Genomic DNA, 16,975 nt, shown 5'->3' with positions numbered 1-16,975 from the left:
TCATCTCTGATGAAGTTCAGATATTTGCTTATCCGTCAAACCAAAGGAAAGGTAAGCAAGTATAGGGCAATACCTAATTGCATTGTATTATCTTTTATGTATAACTAGTCGAAAACTTAAATGATGCCAACACACAAAATGTATCAAATGCAAAAACATTGGTATTTATATTTATAACAGCGAAAAAAGAAGCTTGAGCTATTGTTTGGATGACAATAATTACACCTAAATTCGAATATTGTTTTTGATTGAAGGCGGTATCATATAAATTCTTCATTTAGACATCCGATATAAGTTTAAACACAAATCATTATAAGTTTAAACACAAATCATTAGGTTCGTGTGTATGGAAATTTTTATGAGTTTAAACACAGGTCATTAGGCTCGTGTGTACATAAATTTGTTACCTGATGACATGTACGTGGGTAGAAATTTAATTGTCTGGTAAAGAAGGTTAACCTATACAAAATACTTCATAAATTGGCAATATTCATATTAATTATGGTATTATACATTACGTCATCGTATGTGTATGGGCATGTTACAATAGTGTTAGGTAGTCCATGGGAGTTGGAGTCTTTTAAATTAAATTTTAAAATGTTTTAATCCTCAAAATACATGTTAGATTTAAAAAAAATTTCATATTCACAATCAATACATAAAATTCTTTTTAAAAAGATTCATTGTCGATGACTTTTATTAAGTAAATCTTAATTCCACATTTTTTTAATGGAATTTCTTAATTCCATTATTTTTTTCAATGTAATTTTTAAAAATAATGAATTTAGAACTAAAACAATAAATTATAGACGGTGCTTTTAAAAAACAATAGAATCTATATTAAAATAATAAAATTTGGCTAATGAATTTTGAGATAAAAAAGTGGTAATAAAACTATTCCATTGATTAAATCAATTGACTAAACCTGATGAACTCTTATAGACTATCAAACTGATGAATTACATGTCATTTTCGGGTATGTTATGATGACCGTTGAACATCTTCCACCGAAGTTCCCAACTCAAAACAAAATACAGATATTGTCATTGTTGCACTATCTTAATTTCGTTGCCAAACGGTCCCCTTCCACTTTCCCAAAACCCAAGTACACAAAAACCTAAGTAGCATTTCGCTCCTAGGTTTCAGTTGAGCGGCCTTTTCCCTCTCATTCTCACTCCTTCACTGCCTGCCTGAGCTGAGACTAGTTCTGATTCTCTCGTTGGACGGTAACGCGAAGCGTAAACAATTGGAATCGGAGAGCTAGGAAGGTATCAATCTTCCCTACTTTTTTCTCCCTCTCTCTCTCCTCTTCGTGTTGTATGTATGTAGGTCAACTTCGAATTTTCAATCTTTAATCTCTAGCTTTTTGGTTGTTTAGATCCTTCAATTTTTGAGTGAAAGTTTGAATCTCTGGTTACGAATTGTTGTGCTATTGCTTCTCGCTGTCCAGATATTTCATATTCAATTATTTAGCGTAGATTTTATGTGGGTTCTACCAGGAGCTGCCCTTATGTGTTTTTCTTGATGGTTTAGAGGCCTGATGATGAATCGGATGGCCTGAAGTGAAATAATGGAGCTTGCGCAGAACTATATTCATAGGAAAAATTACTTGAAGGATGGAATTATGAGTTAATGCTGCCTTCTCTTGTTTTAATCTCTCCTTTGACATGGATTTATGGTTTAGAAGCTACAGAGGAAATGTATCATTATATTTATTTTATTTTTTTTGTTATAATTGATGTGGTATAGTAAAGTTATTAATGGTTAATGGGAAGGAACCCGTTTATAATATTACTCTAATTCAATATTTATATGCTCTTTGATTCTGTGAAAGAGTTTTAATGTCCCTGACTTTCTCTACAATCCTTGATCCTTTTTATTTGTCCCTTTTCATATTTGTGTCCGTGAACAAAATTGATTGCGTAGTAGGAAATGACTGGGATTGAAAGTCAGCTAATCCAATTTTGAGTTAACTACTTTTTTTTAAAAATTTCCTTTGCAACAATTCTAGAACCAAATCAAGTCTTTGAGTGTTTCATCTTAGCATCTTTATACCAACCATTATTATGTAGTTTTTTTCTTTGATTACCTATATTTAATTGTGGCCTCTTCCTTTTTGGTTAATGGCATTTCCAGCTCTTTTTTCATATGCTTGGTTGTTTAAATAAAGAACTTAGTAGGGGGAAACTAACTGAATTTTAGTAGACATATTGTACTTTCTGCAAGTTCTTTTTTGAAGAAAATGGAAGTCGTCCTTTGCTTGTTCTATCTATATGATTTTTTCCGCTTCAATCAAAGGTCTCTCACTTTCTGCTGCCATCAAAAGCTTATCGTATTAGTTGCATGTTGGTGATTTTGCCTGTCAAGGACTTGCAATGTTTTACTAGTACTAGTGTAAGTTTATATCTGTGTGATATTATCTGCTAGATGTGTAAGGCATCGGTATTCCTAAGTTTTGCCAACACAAAAAATGGAAGCTCCAATTTAAGTTATGCACTTATGCAAAGTATTTTCTGTTCATATTAACTTTTTAATTGTTCGTACCCACATTTTTTAGGTTCTGTTGCAATGGACTCCGCAGAATTGAAGTCACAACGCCGACAGTTTGCAATTAAACTGTGGCCTCCTAGTCAGAACACCAGGCAGATGCTTGTGGAACGTATCACAGGGAATCTCACTTCTAATTCTATTTTTACTCAGAAGTATGGTAGTCTTAATGTCAACGAGGCCAAGGATCATGCAATACGAATTGAGGATGTGGCTTTTGACACAGCAAATAAACACTATGAAATGGAGCCTGATGGTGACGGAAGTTCTGCAGTGCAGCTTTATGCCAAGGAATGCAGCAAGCTCATTTTGGAAGTTCTCAAAAGAGGCCCTAGAACTGAGGAAGACAGAGAGCCTGCATCTGAGAAAGTCAATGCATTCCAAGAAACCTTTTTTGATATATCAAAGGGTCCTAGAGCATTTATTGAGGCAGACGAAGCTGAGGAGCTTCTGAAGCCATTAAAGGAGCCGGAAAATTCTTACACGAAAATATGCTTTAGCAATAGAAGCTTTGGATTAGGAGCTGCTCGTGTTGCCGAGCCCATTTTGCTCTCCATCAAGGACCAGCTGAAGGAAGTTGACCTATCTGATTTTATTGCTGGACGACCTGAGACCGAAGCTCTAGAAGTTATGAATATATTCTCAGCGGCTCTTGAAGGTAGCATATTGAAATCTCTGAACCTATCAAACAATGCTTTGGGTGAGAAGGGTGTTAGGGCATTTGGGGCACTCTTTAGATCGCAGCATGCCCTAGAGGAGCTATATCTGATGAATGATGGCATCTCTGAGGAAGCTGCAAGAGCAGTTTGCGATTTGATTCCATCGACAGAGAAGCTTAGGATCCTCCAGTTTCATAATAATATGACAGGAGATGAAGGGGCGCTTGCTATCTCTGAGGTTGTTAAACGCTCTCCTTTGGTAGTGGATTTTCGGTGCTCCTCTACAAGGATTGGTTCAGAAGGAGGAGTTGCATTATCTGAATCACTTGAGACTTGTACCCAACTGAAGAAGCTTGACATTCGTGATAACATGTTTGGTGTAGAGGCTGGAGTTGCTCTGGGCAAAGCTTTCTCAAAGCTCACAGATCTAAAAGAGGTGTATTTGAGCTACTTGAACTTAGAAGATGAGGGTGCGATTGCTATAATAAATGCTCTAAAGGAGTCTGCTCCTCTGCTTGAAGTTCTGGAGATGGCTGGAAATGACATTACAGCTGAAGCTGCTCCTACTATAGCTTCTGCTTTAGCAGTAATGCAGCATCTTACGAAGTTGAATTTGGCTGAAAATGAACTCAAAGATGAAGGTGCTATCCAGATTGGTAAGGCCTTGGATGAAGGTCATCTCCAGTTGGTGGAAGTTGATATGAGTGCCACCTCTATTAGGAGGGCCGGGGCACGGCTCTTGGCTCAGGTTGTGGTTCAGAAGCCTAGCTTTAAGTTACTGAACATTGATGGGAATTTTATTTCTGATGAAGGCATTGACGAGGTAAAAGAGATGTTCAAGAAATGCCCTAATGCACTCGGATCGTTGGATGAGAATGATCCTGAAGGGGGAGATGGTGATGACGGATCTGGAGATGATGTAGACAATGACGATGAACTGGAATCAAAACTGAAGAATCTTGAAGTTGGGCAGGAGTAGATTTCTTCAATGGCATTTTTTTTTCTTCTTTTTCTGCCGGAGTGGCATTCGGAATCCTTGGAGGCAACCACAGAACTTCAGTTAGACTAGTTCATTAAACCTTTTACTCTGTATTGTTAGGGCAGAGAACAACAGCGTTTCCTCCTTTATATCATCATTTCCAGCCTAGAAACCCCAGATTTAACATATGTTGTAATGCAAAAACTTGTAGCAGAGACGGCTCTGTGCATTTGACATTTCGTGCCATTTTTGCAGTCTAACAACAGTTTCAGTTGCAGGTTAAAATTTTGACATAAAGAATTTTGCTCTATACTTTCGCTCACAAGTGGGAATTTCTGTGCGTGTAGGTTTGAAAGCCTGAGTTTAGGTCCATGTTGGATTTCTATAGAGCCAACTTGTATGGACTTGTATGATGTCATTCACCCTTTTTTTAAGGTGTTTTGAGTAGAAGGTTTAAGTTGTTTTGAGTAGAAGGGGTAAATCATGTCCGAATTGTTTATTATAAAAATAAAATAAATTTAATATAAATTGTGATTCACAATTCACTTACCAACAAATGTGATCAAGAGACATTTAATGGCATTGGACTCGAAGACATTTTATGCAATCCAATACAAAAGAAGATGAGACATATTGTCAAAAACTAAGCGGTTGTATTGTTTAACTTCATTTCTCTCTTATCACTCTTAAAGAAACATTAATTGGCATGCACCCCACTAATACCAAATAATTAAGAGAAATTCAAGGCTTACAACAATAAGAAAGAACTTACAAGTAAAAAGACCAACTGGTATAATAACACACCAGTCATGCTCATGAAACTGGCTGCATTGTATGTCACAAAGCTCCCCTCAGATGTGTTTGTGGTGAGAACAACAACTATCCAGTTACCTTCAGAACCAATCCCAATTCCTGTATACTTAGTATCGTTCAGACTACCTGAGTACAGAGACTGCGTGAAGTTGGATAGAACAAGAGTTGGAACCAGGTTGGGAACACAAGCAGGCATCACATTGCCATCCCTTGTATTGGAGACATTCAAATTGCATTTGGCTAGAAGGGTTGGGTAGTTAGGAAGCTGAGTCTCGGTGCCCGGTACTGTGTTAGCACCTGTTGTGTTTGTGCAAGGTTGGTTCTTGAATTGATCAGCAACTTCATCAGCAAGACACTCTGCATTGTCGTTCTTCGTTAGTGCTGTCAAGTTCAGGGATGCCCGGTAGGTGTTAATGCCTTGAAGAAGAGCATCATCTTCATCTGCAAATTGAAGAAGTAAACGAATGTTAATTGTTAAGATATTCACACAGCTTTTCCAATAAGGGTCTTGTGCCAACAACACATTTATATGACCGGCATTAGCCATTAGGCAAGCTCAACCATTCCTAGGTTTATTTGGCAACAATATGAGTTTGATTCAAACATTCAACCACCTTGGGTTCTCAGATTTAGCCTCAGCTGTCCTGGATTTAAGAACAACCATTTTAAGGAGGACATCTTCAATTGAGGTGGGCTGACGTAAGAAATTTCAGAAGTAATAGAAATGAACTCATCTCTAATCAAAGGGACTCATTATTAAAGTTTGGTAGATTTGGTCATTCGATAGGAAAAATTGACCAATAATCAGGCTAAACTTAAGAATTTCTTGCAAGGCTCTATCAGACAAGTCAGCTTGGACAAATAGGACACACAAATTATCTGATTTCTAGCAACTATAAAAGATTAGATGAGGTATCTTAAAAGCATGAAGCAAAGATCATGGTTGGTAAAATTTCCATTCAAAGCCTCCTCTTTCCGGTTCTCCCCCCAATCCGGAAAGTACAAAGGGTAGGAACAACAGGTGAAAGAGGAAAGGGTACCAAGTTCATTAATAGAAGCATGAACTTGTTTCCTGTTTTTCCTACCCTTTGTACCAAGTTTTGGATTTCCATGTTCTAGTGCAATCCATCCCAAATATTATTAGATCTATACAAGAAATGGGTATAAGGAAACAAATCATAGATCTCAGATACCGTTATGTGCAGATAATGCTTTCATTAATAGAAGCATTAGTGATATGAAAAACCACAATAATCATCAAATCAATGCTGCTACCAAATCAACAGATCACCTATTAATGGACAAAAGAAATCCACCAGATCAAATCTAAAAATGCACCGTATTCAAACAGAACAAACGATACCCAGATTCAAAAAAAGCTCAGTTGATAAACCAAGTCCCAAGAACTAAAAAGTACCAGATGTACAGTTCAACTAAGATGCTGAAGATGCAACGATACAAAGAGAGAAAGACAAAAGAATGAAACCCAAAAGCTGAAAAATCTGAGCGAAAGAAGTAAATCCCGACAACCAGTTCAAAGGAATGGGTGATAACAAAAAAAGCAGATTCTTACCATCACATCTGACTAGATTGTTTGTGGAGAGAATGGAGAAGAGGAACAATGGAAGGAGAAAGAAGAGCTGCCAAGCTGCCATTGTTGCACTTGCTGCAGGCTGCAGCTGATACCGGTCCTTAAAAAAAGAGAATGCAGAGAAGTTCGGACTGTCGTAGTCTTCACTCTCTATTCATTCAAACGTCGTCGTTGACGCTCAACCGACACGCTTAGAAGTCACGTAACACCTTACGAATAATCTTTTGCAACCACCCACGTTCATTCGGACCAAGATAGACAACTACCATATATTCCCGCAAATAATCAAATATGATAATAACCCATCATCAGTTTATGCTATGAATTCTATTGGATTAAGCAGCAGTAATGGACTTTAATCGAACAAAATCAATAGGATGCCAAACACAAGGAATCTTATGTATATGCGGACATGATGACATGAGCTTAGGTCAATTTCAAAAGACAAATTTTTATAATATTATCCTCTATTTATGATACGTCCCATTTAGTAAATGACTGTACGATAACTTGGATTGTTCATGACGACATAAGCTTAGGTTAATTTTAAAAGACAAACTTTTATAATATTATTCTCGATTAAAAAAAAAGAATTGGTTCTTTGATACGACCCATTTAGTAAATGGGTTGTATGATAGCTTGGATCGTTTGCAAACTTTGTGAAGCAGGTGAAGCACATGATGAATTGTGTTTTTTCCATTACTAGTGCGTCTCTAGATGAAATGAAAAACGGGAAAGGAGAAACAAGAACTGAAACAAACATGTTCGCATAAATCAGACTTGCACCGTAATCATTTCACAATTGAACATCAATTCATTCTCATATCTTTCCATAACAAACTGCTCCTCTGATGAAATAATAGTTGTAACAGTACATTTTTTGTCCGAAAATGGCTTCCTTCCTGTTCTTCCAGCTCGGTGAAGGTAATCTACTGCAGCTCTTGGCAAATCAAAATTGTATATATGAGTTGTTTCAGGTAGATCAACTCCTCTGGCAGCTATATCTGTCGCTATGAGAAGATATCCCCCTCTTTTTCTCACTTCCTGCACTCACAAAGCAAATAAATATGGGCATGGGTAGCAGAGTAACCGAGTTGAAGACATCAGAATCTCAGATAGCTATAAATAAACGTTCCATTAGAAGTTAGAACTTTCGCTTACTTTAGAATCTTAGATAGCTACAAATGTGAGTATGAAATAAATTAATTAGCAGAAACAGAAGTTTTTCTAAATCCATAAAACTTCATGAAACTTGATCCCTGCCCGAGTTTATTTCTTCCATTTTTATGCACTTTTGACACCAGGTAACCATTCCAATTCTTGAAAATTATTTCCTCAATTCTACACTCCAGAACAAAAGCAAGAATGCATCTGACAATCCAGAACTCAAAATGATGACTTCCTCTAAAGTAACCTACATAATCCATGGTCAAGCGTGGGGGCAAAGCAAAGAAAAAATTCCAACTATTGTTTATCTCTGAGGAATTAAACAGCACTTACTGATAGAGATGCTGCACGTGAATTGAAATTCATGTCTTCCTCTAGAAGAACAATGTCTAAACAACCTTCATAAGACGTTTCCAAGAAATTAATCAAAAGAGTAGTTGGTGGAGCATTGCCTGCCTTTTTTGATTTTTCAGACTGCATGGAAATAAAACAACTAACATCAATTCACTGGAGAAACTTTTCCTCAAAGAAATACAAACAAGCACAATATTTCCAATAAACATACACTTGTGAATGCAGGTTACTAGCTCCGAATAGCTATTTTCTAATTGTTCATGCCTTATGAATCCTAAAGCCTTACTAGATAGCCAGAAGACAAAAAAGGAATTTATCTATCCCCACTAAACTTTGACTGTAAGCCTGCTCCTACACCCATATGGGATCAAACCACAAACCCTTTATAAGGAAAGGAAACCCGTAGCCATTGGCAAATCTATTAAGTGTTATTGAATCAAGCTGAACTAATCCAAAAATAGTTCATGACACCTGCTGAGTGTTATGAAATCTAAAAGATGTTGCAAGTCTGGTGAGTGTTCAAGTAGATAATCTTGAAAAACGGTGAAATTCAGGTAAAGCATATGAAAGTTCAAATTTCGATCAGAAGTCAATCCCTCCACAGTACAACATTCGATGATTGTATTTTCGTAACAAGTCTCTAAGGATATGCTTGATCAGGTATCGTTTAAAACTTTACTAAGAAAATGCTTGACAAACCTGTTCTCCAACAAATATTATGGCAGACTCCGGTGTGTCAGACTGTATCAAAGATAGCAGTGTTTGATGCCTCCTGCTTTTACTACATATCTGGTAAGCACCACAGAGGGTTCCAAATCAAATCTTTGAAGATTGAGGGAATAGACTACTAAAAAGATGTCACCGAAAAAAGACTAAAAAAAACATGTTGCTGACAAAATATACCAACTTCGTAAAATTAATCGCAACAAATACAAATACAATGAACATTCGTTAACACATAAAATGTGACTATGCATAGTCATCAAGCGAGCGGCACATGGATGCAAGCCTTTTTGTCACAAATATCTTACCACAAATCTATGTTGCAGGCATGATGGCATGGGTGCAATTGAATTGACGTGGACATGGACTGCATCACTCTGTAAGCGATACATTGACCACAAAATGAGGTGATCAGTGACAGCATTGGATCAAATCAAAATAAAGTTTTCATAGAAACAAAACCCACTACCAAACCTTGGTCCACTTTTGCTGTATGCAGTCATGCAAAAATCTTCTATGCTGGGGAATGGAAGCACTGGCGAAAACAGTCTGACGATTGCTGCATGAGGAGTAAGTTGTCAATAGCTTCCGAAGATAGCTGACTTGCTTTGAGGCATTGAACATAAAATCAACCTAAATAAAGAATGAAAAAAAAAATGTAATTCCGAAAAGATAATAGCCAAAACAGTAGCATGACTCATGGATATTCTCTATATGACATTATAGCCAACAGATAATAATTTGCAACAAAGAATCACTGGAGCAAAAAAAATGCACATTTTTCCCATTACAAAAAAAAAATGCATATTTTTGTGTGCAAAAGAGACAGTTGTAAAATGCATAAAAAAGCAGTATCCATTCAATTCAACGGTTAAAAAAAACTGGTATTTCACTTACCTCATCAATAACCAGCACCTGCATTGATTCAAGCTTGAGTATCCGCTTCTCAAGCATTTGACACACACTTGCTATTGTTGCTACCACTATGACAGGAGGCTCTGCCTACAAAATTGTAACACCCATAAATTTTCTCTTACTCGTAGTATCCAAATAAAAAGACATAAGTTCCTCATTATCTCACACAGCAGTCAGGAAATAGCAAACATTGACCACTGCAAAAATCACTGGTAAACCCACTATCACATCAATTTTCCTATTTATTTATTTTTCATTTTGAAGTGTAATAGACACCCTAAGATGATATTTCAACTCACTGCTTGCAATCAACACCATGATCAAATATTCAAATTCAAAGTCAGATAAAAATCATTTTGAATTTTTTTTTTCTACCACCACATATATAATCAGCCACCCAACAATTTCTAGAAACTAAACAAAGTATCATACCCAATTCTTAAATGAAAAGTAGAGGAAGTAGAAGCTGTCCAAAAAAAAGACAACGAAAAAAAAAACACCAGGAAAATTTTGGAAGACAAGCAACTCCATCTATGACCAAGCAAAGCATTCTTAAAATCAAGAGTCGTCATCATCATCAAAGCCTTTATCCCAAAAGTTTGGGGGTTGGCTTCTTCAAATCAAGAGTACAACCCTTAAAAGATGTTTTCACATAAATTGCAAAATTTCCTTTTGTTAGAGTCAAGGACCAAACATTTTATTATGCTGCCCTCATGGGGACAAAATGAAAAGACAAATATATGACAAAGATACATCAACAGACACAATGCCAAAAATGTTATCAGAAAGACAAGAAGATAGCAAGGTAAAGATAATCAGAGAAAAGAAGCAAGCTGCATAACTTGATATTATATTGGCATACTATTTCTCATGAGAGAAAGACTTCATATCACAATGTGAACAGCTCCTTTAAAATGCCAATCCAATAATAATGCTCTATATGGGGGGCCAGAGAGTCACAGAACAGATGGAAGGAACCTTTAGCCAAGTCTTATGCCTTTTTAGCATTCCTCCATCAAGAAGAGCCATGACACTACATGACTTTTGCACCAGTTCGTTATCCACCGGGCTAGCTGCCAGCATCCGAGCAACTTTTGTTACCTAGTCCATAAAAAAATAACAACCTTCTCACGAATGGAATTCATCATTCGCAATAATGTGCATTTTTCTGACAAAAATTAGAGGAAAGATAAAAGATTTAGATAACCAAAGTTCAGGAATATTCTTACTTGCATCCCCAGTTCTCGGGTGGGCACCACTATTAGTGCTTGCACGGCAGATCTCTGTGGGTTAATAAGCGAGAGAATCAGCAGTAGGTATGTCAGTGTCTTCCCAGAACCTGTCTAGAGGACCAGAAAGATGCGAAATATGTTAGCCTCGAACTGAAAAATAGTCGCTTCTCTTTATTTTCTACATATCCTTTCCAGTAAATATACAACTCAGAGTCTCAGACCAAGCATGAAGCATCCATATCATGCACAATTGAACTCACACACACGCACAAAAACGATCAAGTATTCATATTCGAATCAGTTCACAGCACGAATTGACCTGAGCATGAAGTATGCAATCGCGTCCAGAAAACAGGAGAGGCAGACCTTGCTGTTGCACATCTGTAGCTACTCTGAATCCCACCTCTTCTATCCTGCAACACAAAACACCAATCCTCAACTTCAGAAATCAAAGCAGCCCACAACACTCAACATTGTATACCATAAACCACCAATACGCTTGACTTGCAAGATTAGCACACTACAAGCGCCTTTTTCTCCAATGAATTTCACAAATTGAAAAACAACTTTACCAACAAAGAGGAGCAAAAATTCAAACGAAACGAAAAGCTTTGAACTTGCCTCCGGAGCACATGCTCGGGGACGTGGCCATGGCAGATTTCTCGAAGTGTCAAAGCGCTCTCTTCGGTGACTGTTACATCGGAGGGGTTGTCGATTACTGCTTGTACGGGCATAGAATCAGACGTAGAGCATAGAGGTCGATTTATGAAATTAACGCCTGAAGAGAGCCTAGGGTTCAGGTTTTTTGATTGAGTGATAAAAGGAGGATAGCGAGCAGCAGAATTTGAAGAGAAAACAAACTGTAAATGACGATAAGCTGAAGTGGAAGCCATTATCAACTCACTGAAGCAGTGACTGGAGAGAGGAGACGCGGGCAGGAGAGGGTGGTTATATATGAGATTAACCGTGCATGATCAAAGCTTCAAATTGGGCCACTCAAGGCCCGGATAATGCTGGGCTGTCTAGACAATCCAATCCATCGCTTCTTTCTTGGGCCCATATACGTTTATCACTTGACATTGGTATGGGCTTAAACTCAAATCTACGCGTATAGAAATTTTACACATGACAACAAAGTGATAGTCTATTGTTGAAACTTCATGGTCAAATCATATCAATTCAGAAGGTTTTCAAAACACCCATGGCGAAAACATTATACTGGAGTGACATCGACACTTTAGGGTTTACCCGTTTAGGGTGTTGGGAGGCGTTGGGTTGGGAGGTGTTGGGTTGGGAGGGGTTGGGAAGTGTTTGTACCAACGATTCCGAACGCCTCAAACAATCAAGGGTTGGGAAGTGTTCGGGACGAACCCAACCCTCCCCAACACCTCCCAACACCCTAAACAGGCAAGCCTTAACACTAACATTGGGAACGATAAGCTTGTGGCCACACATGAGTTCACTTTTAACATAACAACTCATCAATGTTTTTTTGTTTTAATTATTAATAATGTTGCCTATTCTTTTTTTTTTTTTTGTTTTATAAATAAAATATTTTGGCATTTATTTAAGAGCAGTTTCAATAAAAAAAAGAAAATAAAAAAGAGATTGATTTCATCAAATCAAACCGTCTGAATCGGAATTTTCCCTTCGTTTTCTGGATTTCCTCCTGTCTATAATTCTTTTCTTTGACCGTTTACACGCTTTCACTCTCACTCTGATCTCTACGAATATTCTTCCACGTTCCTCTTCTCTTCTCTCTCTATCTTCCTTCGACAGTCAGTCTATCAATGGAGAGTTTGCTTTCTTTGGCTTCTGTGTCGTTCGATGATCCGATCAAAGTAGCTGCTTCATCGTCAACTGGACTTGTTGACGATTCTGTCGATTATGCTTGCAGTATCTGTCACGTGCCTTCCAAGTACACTCATTTTGGTGTCTTTGTGCTAGCCGTTGGATAGTGAAGTTCGGTGGATGGTCAAGATTGTTTTGTTTGGGCTACTATTTATAGTATGGGTTGCTGTTAGGGTTGTTGATTTTGGATGTTTAAGACAATTCTGAATCCATGGAGAGCCGCCTCTCTCGAATAGGCACCTCATTGTTGTCCTAGTTATTTACTTCGTGTTCTACTGCTGTAATATCTCTGTTGAAGACTTGTTTACACTTCCATATATATCTATATATATTCCTCCACAGTTGTTTGATATATCTATTGCTTGTGTGGTTTCCACCTGGGTTGCATAACAAATTGGTATCAGAGGCGTATCGATTCTCCGCTCATGGTTAAAACTAGAGCAATGGCAGAAGAGGAGCCACCCTTAGATGCACCTATTCTTGCTACTCATCTGGAGGCATTAACTGCGGCGATTCAAGCCATTAACACTCGCCTTGACCGTTTGGACCATGCTCCAGCTCCCCCACCAGCTCCTCCACAGGTGGTTCCGGGTCTTGAGCGCGGGAGGGATCGTCAGGCCGAAAATGGGGCTTGGCAGAACAGAAATCCTCGCTTGGATTTTCCAAAGTATTCCGGGGATGATCCGACAATCTGGGTACAACGTGCTAACCAGTATTTCACTTACTACCAGACTCCAGACACTCAAAAGGTCTTAATTGCTTCGTATTACATGGAAGGTCGGGCCGCTATATGGTCTCGAGATTTTCAGGCATCGGGTCAACTTCCATCCTGGCCTGAGTTCATGGCAGCGCTCCAAACACCTTTTGGACCAAGTATCTTTGAGGATCCTCTAGAAGAGCTGATGCGCCTCCGGCAGACCGGCACAGTCGAAGAGTATAAAATAAAGTTCGAAGACCTAGTTGTGAGGGTTCAAGGACTGTCTGAAGCTCATAAGCTGAGTTGTTTTTTAGGAGGGCTGAAAGAGGAAATCATATTACCGGTGAAGATGTTGATGCCACAGACTATAATGGCAGCCCATGCTATGGCTAAGATGCAGGAGGCAGCCTTGTTAGCCACTCGGAAACAATTTCGTAACCCTCATTTGGGAACTCTTCCCCATCATATGGAGCACTCTGGTGTGACTCAAACCCCAAGTTACTCCGCCCCAGCTTTACCGGCCCCACCACCGGTTCTCTCTCTTCCATACCCAGGCTATGGAATGTCGAACTCCAGTGTGTCCACCCATCTACGACATCGTCAGATTCTGCAAGACATAGTTCAAAGGGTTTTTCAGTTCAACGCATCACAGATCAACAGATGCGGGAGAAAAGAATGAAGGGGCTATGCTATAGTTGCGATGCAAAATGGGCTCCAGGCCATAGATGCCCAAATCCAAAACTTTTTCTAATTGACACTCAGGAGGACACGGGCTCATCTGAAGGGATAATCTCCACTGCAGGACAGGTATCCGAAGAAGAAACCAGAGTAGATCCTCTTGTTTCCCCAACTAGCTCTTCGTCATCTAATCCGGAAATCACCATGCATGCCCTTTCGGGATCTCCTGCGCCAAGAACCATGAGATTGGTAGGCAAAATTGGCAAACACCAGTTTGTGGTCTTAATAGATACCGGGTCCACTCACAATTTTATTGATCCAGCGATATCTCAGAAGGCCCAGTTAGTGTTTGATCAGCATCTTCCAATCCCAATCAAAATTGCCAACGGAGACGTGCTCAAGAGTCAGGGGAAACATAAGGGGGTAGTCTTCACTCTACAGAAACTACAATTTTGTGCAGATTTTCTAGTCCTTCCCCTCGGTGGTTGTGATATGGTGCTCGGAATGCAATGGCTCAGGAATTTTGAAGTGATCCAGTGGAATTTTAGAACCCTCACAATGGAGTTTGTTCATCAGGACCAGAATTGCAAATTGATTGGACTTCAACCTTCATCGAACTCCTTAGTTTCCACAGTGAATTCTGATAAATTTCATGCGCTTGAGAGGCATGGGGTGCTGCTTCACTTGATTGATTCAGAGTGGTCTCCTACCCGACAAGACATAGACAGTGGTATTGCACAGCTGTTGAAAACTTATGCAGGAGTTTTTGCTGAACCTACGGGATTGCCTCCTAGTCGGGTCCAGGATCATCGAATTCTTCTAACAGAGGGCACTGCACCCATCAATGTCCGCCCATATCGATATCCACACTATCAAAAGGCGGAGATCGAAAAAATCATTCAGGAATTACTAAAGTCTGGTGTGATCCGAGACAGTACCAGCCCATTCTCTTCACCGGTTCTGTTGGTACGCAAGGCCGATGGTACTTGGCGTATGTGTGTCGACTATCGAGCCCTTAACAAGGAGACTATTAAGGATCGATTTCCTATGCCACTCATTGATGAATTGTTAGATGAATTACATGGGGCCAGGATTTTCTCTAAGCTGGATTTACGCTCGGGCTATCATCAAATCCGGGTAGTTGAAGAGGATATTCCGAAGACTGCATTTCGTACGCACGAAGGCCACTACGAATTTTTAGTTATGCCATTCGGGCTAACAAATGCGCCTTCCACCTTCCAAAGTTTGATGAATACAGTCTTCAAGCCTTATCTCAGGCGGTTTGTATTGGTTTTTTTTGATGACATTTTGGTTTATAGTAAATCTCGGGAGGAACATTTGCAACATCTTATTATTGTCCTTGATTTACTTCAACAACATCAGTTGTTTGCTAAACTTTCAAAGTGCAGTTTTGGCGTCTCGGAAGTCACTTATTTGGGGCATGTCATTGATGGCCTTGGAGTTCACACCGACCCAACGAAAATTCAGGCAATGCGGGATTGGCCTGTTCCCAAATCAGTGAGAGCTTTGCGGGGTTTCCTTGGCCTAACAGGATACTATAGGAAATTCATTAAGGGGTATGGGTCCCTTGCGGCACCACTTTATCAATTGTTGGGTAAGGATGCTTTTGTGTGGAACGAGTCTGCAGCTGCTGCCTTCACTGCTTTACGTGAGACAGTATCCACGCCTCCAGTTTTGGCTTTACCAGATTTCAGCCAGCCATTTATGATAGAATGTGATGCGTCAGGAGGAGGAATTGGTGCTGTTTTGATGCAAAAAGGGAGACCAATCGCGTATTTCAGCACTGTATTGAAGGGGAGAGCACTAAATTTATCCACTTATGAAAAGGAGCTTTTAGCTCTAGTATCGGCTGTGAAGCGATGGCGGGCTTATCTATTGGGTCATACGTTCCAGGTAAAGACCGATCACCATAGCTTGAAGTTTCTTCTCGAGCAGCAAGTGGGTACACCAACTCAACAGAAGTGGGTGAGTAAATTGTTGGGATATGATTTTACCATTGAATACAAGCAAGGGAAGGAAAACTTGGTGGCAGATGCCTTGTCGCGCCAACAAGAGGGTACCGCTCCATTCCAGGCCGCTATATATGCTATCACCATCCCTACCTTGAATTTACTGGCTGAGATCAAATTATCGTATGTAGGGGATAACTGGGTGCAGGGCATTCTTGCGGACATACAAACTGATCCAGGATCTGTTCTGCAGTTCACATTGAGAGAGGATGTGCTATTGTATAAAAACAGATTGGTGGTGGGAGATCAAGCCGGTATTAGACACAAGGTGCTCGAACAAATACATAGTTCACCATTGGCGGGACATCCTGGTTATAATAAAACTCTGAAGCGTGCTCAAAGGGATTTTTATTGGCCGGGGATGAAGAATTCCATTAAGTCCTTTGTCAAATCTTGTGAACAATGTCAAACTACAAAGTACCTCAATGCTCAACCGTATGGACTTTTGCAGCCTCTCCCCATTCCATCAAAAATCTGGGCAGATATTAGCCTTGATTTTATAGAAGGCTTACCTACATCTTCAGGGAAATCTGTGCTGCTGGTTGTGGTGGATCGGCTATCCAAATACGCTCATTTCTTGGCACTATCTCACCCTTACACGGCTGCTTCAGTGGCTCAAATTTTTTTGGATAATATTTTCCGCCTTCATGGCATTCCAGAGTCTATGGTTACGGACCGTGACTCCGTCTTTACTAGCTCTTTTTGGAAGAAGTTCTTTGATCTGCAGGGTACTCGGTTG

General features: G+C 39.3%; 3 protein-coding genes across 4 annotated transcripts; 1 reads left to right on the top strand and 2 right to left on the bottom strand.

Annotated features, from left to right (window-relative positions):
* The first annotated feature begins 1,067 nt into the window (after positions 1-1,067).
* Positions 1,068-4,495, top strand: LOC120012886 (RAN GTPase-activating protein 2-like). Its single transcript, XM_038864436.1, has 2 exons — positions 1,068-1,268; positions 2,558-4,495. Exon 2 carries the CDS (start codon positions 2,569-2,571, stop codon positions 4,183-4,185), a length of 1,617 nt encoding a protein of 538 aa, XP_038720364.1. The 5' UTR covers positions 1,068-1,268; positions 2,558-2,568; the 3' UTR covers positions 4,186-4,495.
* A 314-nt stretch (positions 4,496-4,809) lies between these two features.
* Positions 4,810-6,726, bottom strand: LOC120012887 (uncharacterized GPI-anchored protein At3g06035-like). Its single transcript, XM_038864437.1, has 2 exons — positions 6,572-6,726; positions 4,810-5,439 (listed from the first exon to the last, which is right to left on the bottom strand). Exons 1-2 carry the CDS (start codon positions 6,651-6,653, stop codon positions 4,934-4,936), a joined length of 588 nt encoding a protein of 195 aa, XP_038720365.1. The 5' UTR covers positions 6,654-6,726; the 3' UTR covers positions 4,810-4,933.
* A 614-nt stretch (positions 6,727-7,340) lies between these two features.
* On the bottom strand, positions 7,341-11,920 carry LOC120012239 (DEAD-box ATP-dependent RNA helicase 58, chloroplastic). Of its 2 annotated transcripts, none has more exons than XM_038863565.1 (10): positions 11,602-11,920; positions 11,300-11,393; positions 10,978-11,091; positions 10,727-10,849; positions 9,731-9,835; positions 9,308-9,466; positions 9,142-9,210; positions 8,810-8,899; positions 8,090-8,230; positions 7,341-7,633 (listed from the first exon to the last, which is right to left on the bottom strand). In XM_038863565.1, the coding sequence occupies exons 1-10, from the start codon at positions 11,871-11,873 to the stop codon at positions 7,364-7,366; spliced, it is 1,437 nt and encodes a 478-aa protein (XP_038719493.1). In that variant the 5' UTR covers positions 11,874-11,920; the 3' UTR covers positions 7,341-7,363. The 2 variants fall into 2 exon arrangements, with proteins under 2 accessions (XP_038719493.1, XP_038719495.1); XM_038863567.1 differs by having other exon boundaries at positions 10,978-11,087; positions 11,602-11,643.
* Positions 11,921-16,975: the final 5,055 nt, after the last annotated feature.

The sequence above is a fragment of the Tripterygium wilfordii genome, chromosome 13 (genome assembly GCF_013401445.1).
Source record: "Tripterygium wilfordii isolate XIE 37 chromosome 13, ASM1340144v1, whole genome shotgun sequence".
NCBI lineage: Eukaryota > Viridiplantae > Streptophyta > Magnoliopsida > Celastrales > Celastraceae > Tripterygium > Tripterygium wilfordii.
Note: the sequence above shows the minus strand (reverse complement) of the source record. Positions and strands in the feature narration are given on the sequence as shown.

Excerpts from the sequence above, each read along its gene's own strand:
- LOC120012886 (XM_038864436.1), top strand. The coding sequence starts at position 2,569 with ATGGACTCCGCAGAATTGAAGTCACAACGCCGACAGTTTGCAATTAAA.
- LOC120012239 (XM_038863565.1), bottom strand. The coding sequence starts at position 11,873 with ATGGCTTCCACTTCAGCTTATCGTCATTTACAGTTTGTTTTCTCTTCA. Across the intron at positions 10,850-10,977 it reads CCCGAGAACTGGGGATGCAA|GTAACAAAAGTTGCTCGGAT; the intron begins GTAAGAATATTC and ends TTTATGGACTAG. Across the intron at positions 9,836-10,726 it reads GGCATAAGACTTGGCTAAAG|GCAGAGCCTCCTGTCATAGT; the intron begins GTTCCTTCCATC and ends ACAATTTTGTAG.
- LOC120012887 (XM_038864437.1), bottom strand. The coding sequence starts at position 6,653 with ATGGCAGCTTGGCAGCTCTTCTTTCTCCTTCCATTGTTCCTCTTCTCC. Across the intron at positions 5,440-6,571 it reads CAATCTAGTCAGATGTGATG|ATGAAGATGATGCTCTTCTT; the intron begins GTAAGAATCTGC and ends TTCAATTTGCAG.